The sequence below is a fragment of the Delphinapterus leucas genome, chromosome 1, assembly GCF_059928025.1.
Source record: "Delphinapterus leucas isolate spDelLeu-1000000601 "Yukka" chromosome 1, BTC_Dleu_Yukka2, whole genome shotgun sequence".
In the NCBI taxonomy this organism is placed as follows: domain Eukaryota; kingdom Metazoa; phylum Chordata; class Mammalia; order Artiodactyla; family Monodontidae; genus Delphinapterus; species Delphinapterus leucas.
In genome coordinates this window covers 114,587,063-114,605,458 of record NC_143129.1, presented here as the reverse complement: position 1 = coordinate 114,605,458, position 18,396 = coordinate 114,587,063, and the positions used below count along the sequence as shown (strand labels likewise).

General features: G+C 38.2%; 1 protein-coding gene across 1 annotated transcript in view; it reads left to right on the top strand.

Annotated features, from left to right (window-relative positions):
* Positions 1-16,355, top strand: part of CLCA4 (chloride channel accessory 4) — a 34,994-nt gene extending 18,639 nt beyond the window's left edge. Inside the window, 8 exon segments of the mRNA XM_022580919.3 lie at positions 1,320-1,547; positions 4,847-5,024; positions 6,305-6,411; positions 9,179-9,394; positions 9,987-10,254; positions 13,756-13,926; positions 14,872-15,108; positions 15,474-16,355. Coding sequence (XP_022436627.3) covers positions 1,320-1,547; positions 4,847-5,024; positions 6,305-6,411; positions 9,179-9,394; positions 9,987-10,254; positions 13,756-13,926; positions 14,872-15,108; positions 15,474-15,916 — 1,848 coding nt within the window. The 3' untranslated portion in view covers positions 15,917-16,355.
* Positions 16,356-18,396: the final 2,041 nt, after the last annotated feature.

Here is an 18,396-nt window from a genome sequence, read left to right as displayed (position 1 = left end):
AATGACCTGTACAAACCTCTTTTACTATATATTATATTGAAACTACACATTTCTCTCCTACTATACTGTGAACTCCTCTAGGGCTTGAAATCATGTTCTCTAGGAACCAGGCTCCCTAGGACTTGAAGCAGTCTTATTCATCTTTGTATCCCTTTTGTCTAGAATAGGGTTTATCACATGTAGGCACTCAATAAATAATTGTTGAAATGAATGGACTACAAATGAGCAGATGTAATGTGATAAGGTACCCAGAAGGACGGCACATTTGAGGCAGAACAGAGCATGCTGAAGATCAGGAATAATGTATTCAACAAATGGGGGTTGGGTGGTAGTGGAAAGGGCAGAGGATGATACAGCTGGGTGAAATAATCCACAATAGCACAGGGTTTCTGAAAGAGCATCAGAGTGGTAGATACCAGCACACAGAAGTGTTCTAGGAAGTGTCGCTGGGGAGAGGTGAGGTTCTTAATTGGAAGAAGATGAGCAGCCTCCCCTAGACAGGGTGCAGGCAGAGCCACGTTTAAAGGTAAAGCAAAGTGGTAGAGAAAACCTGCTAAGATGGGGATGTAGAAAAAGTTCTTCACCATGATTTCGTTCCGGGGAGTTCAGAAGGAAATTTGGGCATGTGTTAGGAAGAAGTACCACAGGTCAATTGGTATTCAGGGACCGAAAAAGGACAAACACATGGAAAGGTATATATCCTGGGTATTCACCTAGGATATAAGGATATGAGTCCTAACGGGTTACCAAAGAACCAATTCCAGTTAATCCCTAGTGGAAATGTGGTGGGGAGAGGTTAGGAGCAGAAGAGGAAATGGGTGGGGTAGGAATGGGGTCTCTCAGAATTTAGAGTAAGTTTCATCTTTTGGGTAGTCTGGTGGCCAGTGGATGGAGAGATTTCAGTTTCTAGCTGGAGTCCATGATAGTCTGGTTTGAAACTGTGGGACCTGGGGAGGAGTTTCATCTTGATACAACTGGAACAGAGGATCCCAGGAGTAATTAAGCAGTCTCTAAGATGTCATCACCCCCCCAGCTCCAGCCCAACGCCCACCCTACTCTACACCTCTAATTTAGGTTCTTAGAAGCCAAGAATCAGCTCTGGTTAAAAGCCTGGGTTCCTTACTATACTATACATATGTATTACATAATAAAACTGTATTTTTTAATTTTATCAATTGAAAAAATGTTTTCTTTAATAACATCAACTACTATTGACATAAAATCTTTAAAAACAAATTCTATTCACTCATTTTATGTGATCTGCTATTATTTTCCAGTCAAAAATTACTTGGTTGTTTTTCCTAACCTTTTTTATTCAGGGTTCTAATCGCCTAAATCGAATGAATCAAGCAGCAAAACATTTCCTGCTTCAGACCGTTGAAAATGGATCCTGGGTGGGGATGGTGCACTTTGACAATCGTGCCGACACCAAAAGTAATCTAATCCAAATAATGAGCAGCAATGAAAGAAGACAGCTCTTGAAGAGTTTACCTACAGTTGCTAGTGGAGGAACTTCCATCTGCAGTGGAATTAAATCAGGATTTCAGGTGAAAATTGTACTTCAAATATAGTTTGTTTATTATTAGGACATTTTTATGTTAAGTGCTGCTTCACATACTTGCTCCCTAATTTTAACATAACTAATTCTAAGAAGCATAGAACTAATCACATAGAAAAAATCACTTGTCCATATTTTAATGGATCAGTAAATCAATGAGTAAAGTAATGCGTAAATAAATGACCATTAAAATTCCACTGGAGTATAAGCCCAATGAGGTCAGAGACTTTGTCTTATTACCATGCAGTAGTCAATGCTCAATTAATGTTAATTAAATAAATAAGAGTTCTTGAGCAGCAAGAGTCATCAAATTTTAAGGCAAAGAAGCAAGTCAGATGGTATGATTCCACTTCAGGCCAATCTTCATTTTAGTTTCTGTGACGTTCAGTTAGGGAAACTAATGTTTATCTGTCAAAATTCCAGATGTAGCAGGAACTGTTAGTCATACTTAGGGTAAGGAATACTGGTCAGAACATGAGTTTTGACATCAGAGTACTGGCTCTGCTACTTACAAGCCATGTGATCTAGGCAAAGTTTTCAGTCTCTTTGGATTCCCAATGCCTTATCTATAAAATACAGGAAAATAAGAATGCCTATCTCATAGGATTATTATGAGCAAAATGATACATGTTCATACTTAGAACAATATTTATTATATTACATAGTGAACATATAATTCACATTATTATTATGAATCTTATTTTTATACAAATGGTCATCTTGAACTCACAATTAATATCATTTGTGTCATTTTCCTGCTTAGAAATCCTGTCCCCTCACAGTCTATAAAATTAAGTCTGAATTTCTCAGTCTGATGTTATTTAAAAGCTTCTCAGCCTCTGATAAACCTGCCCTCACCTCTCTTGCCAGTATTTTCTCAGTTCTCCCTTCCCAATGCTCTATGCTCCAACCAACTTACTCTACACATTGTTCTCCAAGCCCACTATGTACTAACAGCCTCCATATATTTGCCCATGTAATCCCTCTGCCTAAAATGCTTCTTTTCCATCTTTGCATGTTAAAATTGTACCAATTCTTCAAAATCCTTGCTCCTTTATGTAGCTTTTCCTGCTACTCCCAACTCTATTGAATATCCCTCTTTTATAAATAGAATAGCATTTTTAGCGTAGCTTTCTACCACGAAGTCTGGGTTCAAACTCCAATGATCACTTATCAGCTTTCTGACCCTAAGCCTGACCCTTCACCTCACTAGCCTTCAATTACCTCATCAATAGGGTAATGAAAGCTAGCACGTAGGGTTGTTCATGTTTAATTTATTCAACATATTGTAGGGAGCAGGGAGTAAACATAACATATTTTAATTAATTCAACACATATTTATTTATGTAAGAAGCAAATCTTGCATGTTAATTCAGTGGGGAACAGATAATACATAGATAAATCAATCAATTAATTTATTTTAAAAACAATAATTGAAGGTTGTGGAGATAGTGTTGTGAAGGGACCAAACAAAGGTAATGTGATTAAGTAACAGGGAAAAGAGGGGCACAGCCTACTTTAGGTAGAGAGGCCATTGAGGCGCTTTCTGAAGGGTGATGGTTAAGCTAAGATTTGAAAGATGAGAAGGAGCCAGTGGTTCAGGCGGAAAGAAAAGGGCAAAGTCCCTTGGGAAAGAGGTGAAAAAAAACTAAATTATTCTAAGAAATGATAGAAGCTATTGGCACTGGAATTTGGCAAATGAAGGGGTATGAAATATGATTGCCAGGTAGACAATGGTTAGATCCTTCAAATCCTCAAAAAATATAAGAGGTTTGCATTTTAAACACAACAGAAGGCTTTCAAGTATCAGAGACTGATAATTAATTCATGTTTTAGGAAGATGACTCTGGTTGCCTGATTTAAAATAAAATGTAGGGAGTAAGAGTGGTAGTAGGGTAGTAATCTAGGGACAGGTTGGGAGTTTGGAGTTGGATTAAATTACACAATGTGTAAAACACATTTAACACTTAGCAAATTTCAGTAAATGGTAGCACTATTATATTGTTTCTCTTTACTGAATATATTAGTTGTGTATTTGTCACTCTTCTCTATATTTCCTCAGCTTATCACCCAAATCTCAATAAATATCTTTAAATTTAATTCTTTCCATGAATGCAAAAAACCATGTAGTTCCTGCTGAATCCCCAGGAACCAGTACAGTGAATAAACTAATACAAGAAAGGGAGATGTGAAGGACAGGGAACCATGCTTAATGTCTGAATCTTCATTTGTTCTCGACTGTGTAGGGGGAATGTGGTGGGGATGCTGTATAAATGCTGTAATGTATCAACGCATTTCCTATATTTTAGTTTGGTTCCTGCATATCACACCATATTTCACATATATTATAAAACGTACATAATAGTCATTCTTTGCCTCAAAACATGCAAAATTTGAAATGAGACGGGTCACTTTGTCCCCTGACACCAGCATTATTAAGAATTTCTACATTCTAAACCCTCCTTTGTAAATCTACACACACCTCCACTGCAAGTTCATGAAAGCCACTGATAACCTGTCATTTTTTCCCTCTTGGACTGGACACAAGTTCTCAAAATGGTGTGTCAAGAAGCCATTACCAATAAAGCTGTCAAAGATGAAATACGGTTGCTATCCTGGGATAAATTCTCTTTCTTTCTTATAGGTGTCTAGATTCAAAACTCTCAGTCGGTTCAAGCCACAAATAGAACACAATCTCAATAAGTCATGTATTCTCTTACACCACCAATATGCTTAGTTTTGTGCTTGTGACTATGAGAGGTAAAATCAAAATTATATAACAAGATCTCTAACCTTGACCTGCTTAGAACTTTCCATAACTTTTCTTTATAAGCATACTGAGGGTTCCCTAATTTGGAGTCATTAACTTTTTTAATAATGTTGAGGTAAACTCTTAATGCATCTAGCTGCATATACAACAGACTTTATACACCGAAGGCCTGTCAGAGGACGCGCTGGTCAAAGAAAACAGAAAAATATTTAATGCCACATTCTGCCATTATATTTTTGGTGTCTAGTTGTCCTGAGTTCCCCAGACTGAGATGTCATAGTCATTTAACCCAAGTAGGATTTTCCACAGCCCTGCTCCCACACAAACTTCATCTGAGCAAACATTCCCTACAGCAGGTGGACAGAAAATATAAAGTCATGTTTAAGTTCCCCTAGCAGTTGTTGACTGCAGATCCTATGATTTTAAAAAAGAAGCTATCTCCTCTTTTCTGCACACTTTATTTTCTATGTCCATTTGATCTAGGAACACCTGTAATAACGCTCTGATTATATTTGTAGGTAATTAGAAAGAATTACTCCCAAATAGATGGATCTGAAATAGTGCTGCTGACTGATGGGGAGGATAGCTCTGCAAACACCTGTATTGATGAAGTGAAACAAAGTGGGGCCATAATTCACTTTATTGCTCTGGGACCAAATGCCGATAAAGCAGTCATAAAGATGAGCAATGTAACAGGTAAAATATGACATACATTCTAGTCCTTTGATAACAATGCATAAATGTAGAGGCTGACAATTCGACAACTTCTCTTAAGCTCCTGCTGTGCAGGTGCTGTGCTAGGAGCCTGGGACTAGATTAACTCTGGTTTAACACCAGACCTGATCTCAAGGTGCTCACAGTCATGCTGGCAGGAGAGACAAATAAAAGTAGTAATCAGATAGCATAATCAGATAACATTCTTCCATAACAGGAGACATACATAGGAGTCAAGCACTATGTGGACAGAGGGAGCCATTGATTTTCCCAGGGTTGAACAGAGTCAGGGAAAGAAGGCATGAGAGACAAGGTGACATTGGAGCTGGACATTTATCAAGTTGTTTGCTTTCTCTGGAAGAAAAAGTGATGAGAGGGAAAAAAATCATGTTGGGATGACAATGCAAGCCACATTGAGGGACAGTGGGAAATACATGAGACCAGAGTCTAGACTGGAGGTTAAGGAATAGCTCAGGCTGTATAAATATAATAACAAGGTTTCTAATTAAATATACAATAGCTATTATCTTAGATACAGAGACATGTAATGAAAATGGACTACATGTTTTCAGTGTCTTCTTAAACATAGTAGAGAACACAATTTATAACGTTATGAATATCAATTATTGCATTGAATTGACCTCTAAGGCTACCAAACATATACTTGTTCTTTAATGCTTAATTGTACAAACTCCCATCATTTCAAAGTACTTTTACAGCCATTGTAAAATATTTCTGTCCCAAGTATTCCCCCCAAAGTAGTGTCTTTTTTGGACTTGTCTCTATTGTTTACCATTTTTTTTATCTCCTCATTGCCAACTATTGTCAGAATATCTCAATATGAAAGCTCTTTAACTTTTCTAATTTTCTGATTCTGATCCACTCTGGCTGGAAAACTTGAAAGCTTACATTGTTAGAACTGTATCTTAAATGATAATTAAAGTGAATAATTCTCCTAAAAGGTTATGTGAACTCTGTGAGCTTTAGTACATGAAATTGTAACATTTTTCATATTCTTTGATTATTTCATGCATTTAAGCCAGGAAGATTTCTATAAGTGGGGTTTAAAGGTAGCTTACCTCCCAGTTATGACATTTTTAAGTTAACATTTCAGAGTTAAGCATTACACCTATCTGATTTTGGTCTATTTTAACAATACAAACTGAAACTATGGCTTTGTTTACCTGATATCTAATTAATCACTAAAATGTGAAAATATTTATTTTCTGGAAAGCAACCGAGTTAATGTATTTACCCCTTAGGAGGAGAACATTTTTATGCTTCAGATGAAGCCCAGAACAATGGCCTCATTGATGCTTTCGCGGCCCTTGCATCAGGAAACACCGATGCCTCCCAGCAATCTCTTCAGGTCAGAGTTCCCAGTCCTTGGGTTTTTATGTCTGCATTTAGCCATAACCAAGACAAATAATTTGGTTGTTATAAGTTTTGAGTTCTATATCTTTCTCAAATAAAATTTTAATTAAAAAAATCAATCTGAAATAGAAATTATCCTTTAGATATGACCAAATTAAGTGTTGAAGTATTGAAATAGCAGGTGTATTTTTTTTCCTTTTCCCATGGGGTTTGGTTAAGGGATAACATCAAAACCTAATGCTGTTAAATTTTCCACCAAAAATAGACTTTGTCTAATAGTATAGCATCCGTTTTTCTATGAATGCATTAAAAATACCTCATGGGCTTCCCTGGTGGCACAGTGGTTAACAGTCTGCCTGCCGATGCAGGGGACGCGGGTTCGTGCCCCGGTCTGGGAAGATCCCACATGCCGCGGAGCGGCTGGGCCCGTGAGCCATGGCCGCTTGGCCTGCGCGTCTGGAGCCTGTGCTCCACAACGGGAGAGGCCACAACAGTGAGAGGCCCACGTACTGCAAAAAAAAACCCCAAAAACAAAAAAACCCTCATGCTTCCAAGATTTACCCAACCTTCACTGCTATGAAATATATTTAATTTAGATAAATGAACTCAAGAATGTGGATTGGAAATGGAAGGATTATATCTTGGAAATAAATTTGTCAGGAGAAAGAGAGTGAATAATCAGAGCATATATACAAGTCTAGGGCTTCTCTTACCTCTTAAAGCACTTTTTTCACTGTCTTTTTATGTTATTCACCTCTCTTCTCTTTGTTTGCCTCAACTCTGTTTCTCTTCTGTGTTTCAATAACACCACCGTTTTCTGTTACTTACATTTAAAAACTTGGAGTAAATTGATTCTTCTTTGTTCATGCCCCATGAAAAATGTTAACAGAGCCTGTTTACTTCAAAATATAATTTACAAAATTCTGTTTCTCTCCACATCCATTCCCACTAAGTCTATATCATGTCACTTTATGCCAAGTCATCTATCTACCATCTTCCAATTCACCTCATTGCCTACTTTAAAACTTGACATATTCATCTAAACCTATTTTCCTCTACTCTCCAACAATGAGGAGGACAGAAGTATAGGATGTAAGGTTAGGATAATATTGCAGATTGGTTTGGAGATCTGGTTTGCAGTTCAGTCTGAACCTAAATTAAGAACAGGTCTGATATCTAGCTTGGCAGTGTACAAAGAATAAACTGAAGGAGAATAAAGCTCATTTCTGAGGGTTTCAGTCTTGTTGACAGAGAATGATGACACAATTGTCTAAAATTGACAAATAAGGTGAGAGAACTAATTTTGAGGATATCATTTTATGCTTGTTCTGTGTGGATGATGGTATATCAGAGTGGAATATACCAAAAGAACTTTAAAATATAAGAGCAGAAATTGGGAAATCAGCTGCAAATGAGACATTTGCGTGCAGGAGGTGCTCAAAGTTTGGGGGATGGACTTTTTAAACAGTATGAAAGAGGGAGGAGTAAAGTTTTGTTCCCCTCACTTGAAATGCCTATAGGTTCTTAAATAGAGAAATAACAAAAAGAAAACAAATTTTTGAACGGTTAAACTGGATTGACATACATGATGGGTAAATCTTGGGAGAAAATAGTGACAAGGTAGAGGTATGTTATCTGAGTGGATGGAAACTTGGATTTGGATGGTGGAGCTGGAATACAGAGAAAAGTTTGCATTCCTCTCTTTAATTAGTTATTTTGCCATAATACTACTATGTAGGCAAGGTCTAATAACTTTCCTAGACTTTCCTGATGGGGAGGCTTAAAAAGTTACTTACATTCAAATTTAACTCAATAATATTTGTCCTCTCAGAGACATGTCCATTTAACATAGGACTAAGATATTTGTCATGGCCATCGTGTTTCAATGGTAGAATTCATATCCTTCTATCAGCGTTGGTGTGAAGGTATCTGCAGTTTAGGACTGTGATGGAGTAGAAGTGACATTTCCCATCATTCCTGAAATGACATATCTGAAGGAAGTACCTTCTTGGTCAGTGGATAAAGTTGGCTCTCCTTGACTGAGAGTTGTCCACAAAGACTTGAAAAACTTTCCTCTAAGCCCCTCTTAGAGAAAGGTCCTATCTTTCACTTCTTCTCTCCTCAGGATTTCAGACTCCATAGACATCAGTTTGCCCTCTTTCCACTCTTGTTGGGCATGATTACTGTCCAATGTTAATGCTCTATAGTGTGTGAAAAATTATTTCAAGATTTCACATCAGAAAAATATCCCTGTTTGTCTCATTATTTGCTAGTTCTGATTTTCTCTCTTGAACTCCACCACTTACTGTGTCTCCTCTACTCAAACACTCTAGCCACCAGCATTATTTTATTTTAGGTTATCAAGAAAATGGTAAACTGAGGGCAACACACACACACACACACACACACACACACACACACACAGCTAATCTTCTCAGAGGTAATTGTACCCTTTAATGCTAAATCCTAGGGTGGGTGTTTGCCAAGACAACTGGGAAAATAATAACAGGGCCATATCTCCAGCTGTAAACCCCATTCTCCTGCTCTAATGCTTTTATTATACCCTGTGCTGTCCTCAGTCCCTATATTTCCACACTTTCTGACTGACAACAGTCACATCCCAATCAGCTTTCAGAGAGATCACAAGCCTAAGGTGGTATGCCATATTTAAGTTTGTTCTCAGGGAAGAAATTTTAAAATATGTAAAAAAGCATAAAATTACCCTCCTCTCCAGTCATTAATTTTTTGATATATTTAAACAGCTTGAAAGTAAGGGATTAAAACTCGACAGTACTGACTGGATGAACGGCACTGTAATAATTGATAGCACTGTGGGAAAGGACACATTCTTTCTCATCACATGGAACCAAGAGCTTCCCGTTATTTCTCTCTTGGATCCCACTGGAAACTCAGTGGGAAATTTTACAGTGGATCCACCTTCCAAAATGGCCTATCTCAGTATTCCAGGAACTACAAAGGTAAACAATTAACTTTTGGACTTCCTCGCAAATTTATTCTACAGGTGAAAATACATTGTTTAATATCATAAATATGGGTGCCAATACTTGTATCATTTCAAAATTAAGATAAAATAGAATGTACTTTCTATGCCTGTATGGTCCTGAAACTTTTGGTGATAGGAAAAAGAAAGAACTTAAACATTAGGAGGAAGGAAGAGAAGGGAAAAAATTAGGTAGGCTAAGAATAACTTTGAGGAGGCAATGCAGTAAGAGTCTGTGCAGCTTGCTGTGTAGATAGCTACAGAGCCATTTCTTAGTACTACCAGATTATAGAATCTGTGGACTTTGAGATCAAAGGATAAGGTCAAGGCAAACTTTCCAAAGCTTATTTTTACAGAGATTTCATAAATTTTGGACATCAGGCATTACAATAGCCAGGATGTCCTATCCAAACTGCCTCAACTCTCATCATTTTACCCTCAAAACCCCCAACATTCTCAAAACCCTGTTTATTCTGCAACATACTTATACAATTTATTTTAGAGTTAGATAATGGAAACAGAAAATAACTTGCTCTTGGACACTTACTCCATTTCCATTGAATTTTTAGGTGGGTGTTTGGACTTACAGTCTTCAAGCAAATGCAAAAGAGGAGACATTAACTATAACAGTAAATTCTTGAGCGGCAAATTCTTCTGTGCCTCCAATCACAGTGAATGCTAAAATGAATAAAGATACAAACAGCTTCCCCAGCCCAATGATTGTTTATGAAGAAATTCTACAAGGGTATATACCCATTCTTGGAGCGAATGTGACTGCTTTCATTGAATCGAATACTGGGAAAACAGAAGTTTTGGAACTTTTGGATAATGGTGCAGGTAATTCACAGGTTTCTCTGAACAAGCCTGTATTTTCATAACTCAGGATATGTTATGTCCCTGCGGCAGTGTGGGGCAGAGGGATAGGCACCAGAAGAATTGATGCAGATTTTGGATGAACAGCTGGACCAGCATGAAATTCTATCCAGGTAACATCTACAGAGTTATTTGCAAGTGTCTTACACATGGTAAACACTCAATGAATTTTATTTACTGTCATTATTGTTTGTCATCTAGACAACCAATGTTTACCAACAGATAGGAAAGTCTCATTGGAGAGATTGAGGGCTGAATCAAGAATTCTTAATAAGTGTTTCTAAGGGGCATATAATCAAGAAAGGCTGGTGAGAGATAGTGAAACTCAAGCAGTAGTATGAAATTAAGTAGAATTTGGGCCCTTGGCAGGGAGAGGGTGACAGGCAAGAGTAATTCCCAACAGCTAGATAAAAGTTCACATATACTCTCAGGAACTGAGGCACAAGGGAAGGTAGATCTGCCATAACAGAGGAGGGAACATCACTGGAGCATCATCAGATACCAGATCTGACTGGGAGAAAACAAAATAGAGTGTTGGTCATGCTCTATCTTCTTGGTCTATGTGGGTGAGTGGTACTTAAAGACCTTTTTCCCAGACTCTGAATTATTCTGGGAACTGAAACTTCTTTTGACAGATCATTTAGTAAAGAAATTACCGCATCAGTAAACTTCTAAATTGTCAGGATTTTCTATCAACTTCTTTTCAGTGTAATTAAATCAGTCAATTTATAATCCTACCATCAACTAGAGTTGGCCCTGTGAAAAATCTAGAAGGCAAAATTGTTCCTTGGTTCACCTCAGTGTCTTCATCTAATATGATAATATTTTCCTAAACTGTCCAGTGACTCTTTCCTTTTCCCCAACCCCTTCCATGCTACATTAAAACTCGTGTATCTTGTTTCATTTCTCAGGTGAAACCCAATGACTACTTAACTAATTTGGGACACATTTACCTAAGAAGGTATTGGTGATTAACAATGACTTAGAGCAGGGGTTCTCAAACTTCAGCATGAAAGGGAATCACCTGAAGGGCTTGTTAAAACAGAATACGAATGTTGGAGCCTTCCCTAGGAGTGCAAATTAAGAAATTTGCATTCCTAATATGATCCAGAGAAACGCAGATGCTGTTGGTCCAAGGACCTCATTTTAAGAACCTCTCTCCTAGAGTCATAACCTCCCTGAGAAATGTGTTTGCAATTTAACAAATAACTCTAGTACCGGTGATATGAAGAAATATCCTTATGATACAGTATTCCTGAGCTCCCCCAAATGTTTGTTCTAATAATAGATGGATTTTCCACTGTTAGACCAGAAAGTTAATGGATCATAGTGTAAGAGGTAAGGATTAAAAATAAAAAGGAGAGCCTAGAGATAAACCCACGCACATATGGTCACCTCATCTTTGACGAAGGAGGCAAGAATATACAATGGAGAAAGGACAGCCTCTTCAATAAGTGGTGCTGGGAAAACTGGACAGCTACATGATAAAGAATGAAATTAGAATACTTCCTAACACCATATACAAAAATAAACTCAAAATGTATTAAAGACCTAAGTGTAAGGCCAGACACTATAAAACTCTTAGAGGAAAACATAGGCAGAACACTCTATGACATAAGTCACAACAAGATCCTTTTTGACCCACCTTCTAGAGTAATGGAAATAAAAACAAAAATAAACAAATGAGATCTACTGAAACTTAAAAGCTTTTGCACAGCAAAGGAAACCATAAACAAGATGAAAAGACAACCCTCAGAATGGGAGAAAATATTTGCAAACGAAGCAACTGACAAAGGATTAATCTCCAAAATTATACAAGCAGCTCATGCAGCTCAATATCAAAAAAACCAAATAACCCAATCCAAAAATGGGTGGAAGACCTAAATAGACATTTCTCCAAAGAAGATATACAGATTGCCAACAAACACATGAAAGGATACTCAACATCACTAATCGTTAGAGAAATGCAAATCAAAACCACAATGAGGTATCACCTCACACTGGTCAGAATGGCCATCAAAAAATCTACAAACAGGGCTTCCCAGGTGGCGCAGTGGTTGAGGGTCCACCTGCCGATGCGGGAGCCGCAGGTTCGTGCCCCGGTCTGGGAGGATCCCACGTGCCATGGGGCGGGTGGGCTCGTGGGCCGTGGCCGCTGGGCCTGCGCGTCCGGAGCCTGTGCTCCGCAACGGGAGAGGCCACAGCAGTGAGAGGCCCGCATACCACAAAAAAAAACCCAAAAAAACTACAAACAATAAATGCTGGAGAGAGTGTGGAGAAAAGAGAACCCTCTTGCACTGTTGGTGGGAATGTAAATTGATACAGCCACTATGGAGAACAGTATGGAGGTTCCTTAAAAAACTAAAAATAGAACTACCACATGACCCAGCAATTCCACTACTGGGCATATACCCTGAGAAAACCATAATTCAAAAGGACACATGCACCCCAACATTCTTTGCAGCGCTATTTACAATAGCCAGGACATGGAAGCAACCTAAGTGTCCATCGACAGATGAATGGATAAAGAACATGTGGCACATATATACAATGGAATATTACTCAGCCATAAAAAGAAACGAAATTGAGTTATTTGTAGTGAGGTGGATGGACCTAGAGTCTGTCATACAGAGTGAAGTAGGTCAGAAAGAGAAAAACAAATACCGTATGCTAACACATATATATGGAATCTAAAGGAAAAAAAATGGTTCTGAAAAACCTAGGGGCAGGGCAGGAATAAAGATGCAGATGTAGAGAATGGATTTGAGGGCACAGGCAGGGGGAAGGGTAAGCTGGGATGAAGTGAGAGAGTAGCACGGACATATATACACTACCAAATGTAAAATAGATAGCTAGTGGGAAGCAGTCGCATAGCACAGGGAGATCAACTCGGTGCTTTGTGACCACCTAGAGGGGTGGGATAGGGAGGGTGGGAGGGACGCACAAGAGGGAAGGGATATGGGGATATACGTATTCATATAGCTGATTCACTATGTAGTGGAAACTATATATAGTTTTTTATATAGTGGAAACTAACACAACATTGTAAAGCAATTATACTCCAATAAAGATGTAAAAGAAATCTTTTAAAATTAATAAATTAGCTAAGGAAATCTTGACATAAAAAATAAAATAAAAATAAAAAGGAGTGTTTGAAGATAAGTCAAAATAGGTAATTTGTATGTGACTGGAGTGATAATTAAATCTTATGCAAAGACAATTTTTCTTTAGTGGGGATCCTTGTGTGTATACACACACACACACACACAAAGTAACACAAGGATATCAATTCAACGTGATACTAGTTGGCAGAGCAAAATGGAAATATTCCCCAAGGGGTCAATGACAGAATAGGGAGCCCAATCAAGGCAATATGCTTATAAAGGCCATATGCTTGGTTTAGAAAATGCATAAATTTCTCTTTTTCTTTACAGTAGTAATTTATTCTTTCACTTCTATAATAAGGTGCTGATTCTTTTAAGAATGATGGAGTCTACTCCAGATATTTTACAACTTATAAAGAAAATGACAGATAGAGCTTGAAAGTACGGGCTCATGGAGGAGAAAATGCTGTCATGCGAAACTTATGGCACCCACTGAATAGAGCTGCATATATACCAGGCTGGGTAGTGGATGGTGAGTACCTCATAATATTATTCAAGCCGTCACTGAAACCCAGTGACGGCTTGAATAATTGTGAGTTGATATGATTAAGGCTGCAAATAGTTTACAACTTCAGAGTATAGCTTTTCCCATTTCTGGAATGAAGTTCTCAGTCATACTACAGTGTGCCTCCAAATTAACGTAAGGTTTGGTACAGTGTCTGGCATCTTGATAAATGTCACCCATTATTATATTAGTTTGGAGCATCTTACCTATATCAACAGTAATATGCCACATTTTCAGTTCAGGATGAAGCAAACAGGCTAATGGGTTATGTACCTAAGTACAAACCAGTGGTAGAATTTATCCTTCCGATTACATATGCTGTTAAAAGATATGTGAGTAAACATTTATTTGGAAAGTTTTTACTGAGTCAAAAGGAAAAATGTGTAGAGGAAGGTGATGATAAGGATTAAAAATGCATTTTTGTTAGCTTTCTTTTGTTTTGTCGCTTGTGACTTTTAGGAGCTTTCTGTTGGCAATTGGAATATAACCCGAAGTATTATTCCCTAACACTTGCAACAGGGAGGAAGTAAGGAACCCAGCACAAGTGGTTGGGAGGGAACCAGTAGTAATTTCCCCAGGTTTATTCCCATCTTGAAGATAATTTGAGAAATAAAGCATTTCCTTTTTTTTTAAAAGGCATATGTTGAATTATACAACAATATTCCCATTCAGTGCAGCCTTAATGCCAAAGCCATTTATTTATCCAGTTCTACCCTACAATACTCTGGTCAGGATACTAATGAAAGAATTCTTCCACCAATTGCATGCTTATGACTTTGTCACCAAAATTAGTAAAATGTAACTGTGTATATGGGAAAAAAGGGAAAGATGTGGGATAGGAAATACAATTTGTTGAGTTCTGAAAATATTAGTGCAGATTTGCCCATTAAATACCAGGAATTTTTAATGCAGGGAACATTAAAGGGAATCCACCAAGACCTGAAATTGATGAGAACACTCAGACAAACTTGGAGAGTTTCACCAGAATAGCATCTGGAGGTGCATTTGTGGTTTCAGATGTTCCAAATCTTCCCTCCTCAACTGACGTCTTCCCACCAAGTCAAATCACAGACCTTAAAGCCACATCAGACGAGGATGAGATCAGTCTAACATGGACAGCACCAGGAGATGATTTTGATGTTGGAAAAGGTAAGGACGAAGTGTCATGCAGTGTTGATTAAGTGAAAGTTGCTTGTTGCAAAAGCAAGGGTGTAAGGTTGTGTGAGAGGAAAACAATTTATAATTAATAGCTCAGCAAAGTATTAATTTTATAATCTCATGTTTTGAATCATCAACTGTGACACATTTCAACCTGCTATCACTTTTCATAAAGAAGGTAGCATTTGGCAGAGTTTAAAAATCAGAATTCAGCTTTTATGGAAAAATAAATAAGGCTTTGGATATGAGTATAAGCTTGGCATGACTAAATGACATCTTTGAGGAGAATGAATAAAAAGAAATTTAATATGGTATGCTCTAGTTTCTAAACTATATGTAACTTTTTTTTTTCTTAGTTCGAAAGTATATCATAAGAATAAGCGGAAGTATCCTGGATCTAAGGGATAATTTTGATGATGCGCTGCAAGTAAACACTACTTATCTGTTACCAAATGAGGCCAACTCCAAGGAAACCTTTACATTCAAACCAGGAAATATCTCAGAAGAAAATGCAACCCACATATGCATTGCCATTCAAAGTGTGGATAAAAGCAATTTGACATCAAGGGTATCTAACATTGCACAAGCAGCTTTGTTTGTTCCTCAAGCAGAGTACATACCTGATGAAATTCATCCAGATCCTACTCCTGATAAAAATCCCCCTAAGTCTGGACTCAGCATTTCTACTTTGGTGGTGTTAGTGGTTGGCACTGTGATAATTGTCAGTCTGATTTTGAGTATCACCATTTGTGTCTTAAGCAGGAAAAGAAATTCTAGCAGACCTAGAACAGGGTTTTAAAAAACATCAACGACAAAAGTAAAGGATGTTTCTCAATTTTTAAATTTATCATGTGTGATCATGAACTCATACAAATAATTTTAAGAGTTTTAGAAGGGATAGTTTGACTACATATAAACATGAAGACGTGTCTGAAAAATTGTGAATCAGTATTAAATTAAATAATTTTATTTATTCATTGTTTTATCACAAAAGGTGATAAAGATCCTTTTTCATATTCATACCTGGCTGTATATTATCTGACACAAAAGTTCCCTATAAAAATTCAAATTTCATCAAGAAGTTAAAACTGTCTATTGGAGTGGTCAAAATGCAAGTGTAAGAAGACAAATAAACAATATTTGAGAAAAATGAATTTGGTCTCAGTATTTTTCGGTATAAATTGATTTTATTGTATTCACTGAAGGTCTTCGATTATATACTACTATATACAATATAAATAAGGACATGTTTACTGCACTTCATTGATATGGAAGATAATGTTAAAAAAGGTAGGGAAGAGGAAATAAATGGGAAACACCTGATAAATGGGAATGCTGGTTTTACTCTCATAGCATTCATTGGAAAATGAGCTGTGTAGTAGGGCATTTGGGGACTGTGCTATTGAGGCAGAAGGTCTATTAGCACAATTAGTTCCTCTAGTGGGCTGGCACCTACTCAGGCATTGCTAAAAGCTATGCACGTACAGGTGAACATGGAGAAAATGTAGGAAAGGGTAAGTGTAGGACAATAGGCCTTTTACTGGGAGGGGAATAAAAGCCTGAAATTCTATGATAGTGACAGAAATAATACACAACAGCCAGACTTTCCCTGTGTCCTTCCCACCCACCAACCCCATAACTCTGGAGGTAAAGCCTGCTAGTCTGGTTAGTACTGTCCCTGATGCTCTGGTGCAATAGATTTGCTCAGATGGGTCTCAGTTGAAGGCTTTCCCCTTCCAGGTCAGGCCTTGGTTTAGACTTATTTCCAGGACTGCATCAAACAGCTAATTGTGAATTAGTAAGAATCAGAAAAATAACTGAATGATTACCATTGTTGTAGTCTGAATAAGTTACAAAATTCATAGGACTCAGTAAAAAATGAAAATGAGGAGCCCCTGTTCAAAAATTAATGAGGATTTCAAGATGGCAACAGCAAAGCATTAAACTAAGTACAGGGACCTTCTAAGCATGAAGCACCATGCAAATGTGCTTTTGCATGTCCCTACAGTCCAGGCTAAACTAGTGAGAACACCTGCAGTATAAAGGCTCTGCATGGGACTTCCAGTACAGTCCTATAGCATCATTCATGATCTAATAGTTGATGTAGTTATCAAACTTTGGGGCCATCACCTCTGGCAGGGAATCTAGCTACAGGAAAAAAAATCTAAGCTATCCCAGTAAAGGAAGAGAGGCAGCCCTAAGTGGGGGAGAACAGCCCCTTATCAACCTCAGAGATTCAAATGACTGCAGGATTCCTGAAGGGAAAAAAAAACCCCAGACCAAGCTGATCTCCCTGTGCTATGCAGCTGCTTCCCACTCGCTATCTATTTTACATTTGGTAGTGTGTAAATGTCCATGCCACTCTCTCACTTCGTCCCAGCTTACCCTTCCCCCTCCCCGTGTCCACAAGTCCATTCTTTACGTCTGTGTCTTTATTCCTGCCCTGCCCCTAGGTTCAGCAGTGACCATCTAGAGGGGTGGGATAGGGAGGGTGGAAGGGAGACACGGAGGGAGGGGATACGCGGATATATGTATACATATAGCTGATTCACTTTGTTATACAGCAGAAACTAACACAACATTGTAAAGGAATTATACTCCAATAAAGATGTTAAAAATAAATAAATAAAATAAAAACTTGCCAAAAAAAACCCATTCACACCAGCAGCCAATCAACTAGTTGCTGCCCCTAGAGGTGGGCAGTTGTCGGTGTCCCGAACTAAACATCTGCCTGCAGGGGTCTAGCCAAGCTTTAGGCCTGAGGGGTGGTATACATTACAACCTCAGCTGCTCAGCCAGGACTGAGGGAACCATTTTCCCATGCTCTTACTCATGCTCCTTGGTGTTGGCTGGTGTTGCAGGTCAGAGTGACCTAACAGAGCATGTGTAAACGGTGAGACCCAAACCACAGTGTCTGATGAACGTACACTATGACACTAGCATGAAATGGGGCTCAGAAGAGCATAGCTCAAAGTAACTGTGAAGTGAGCCAGGCCTGCTGCAGGTCTAACAGTAAAGTATGGTAGCTAGTCTCCAGAAGGATTTCTAAAGATCCACAGCTCCTATTGTTCATGGGCTTATGTAGTTGCCTCCCACATTAGGGTATGGGATGGCCCCACTGACTTATTTAATTAATAGAAAGCAGCAGAAATGATGGGCATTTTTGTGTTCTTGGGAACTCTGAGATGTCATTTACAAAATTCAGCTACAGTGACAGAGAGACCCCTGCAGAGGTTCCAAGACTATACTGAGAATGAAAGAGGCCTCACAATCCCTGCT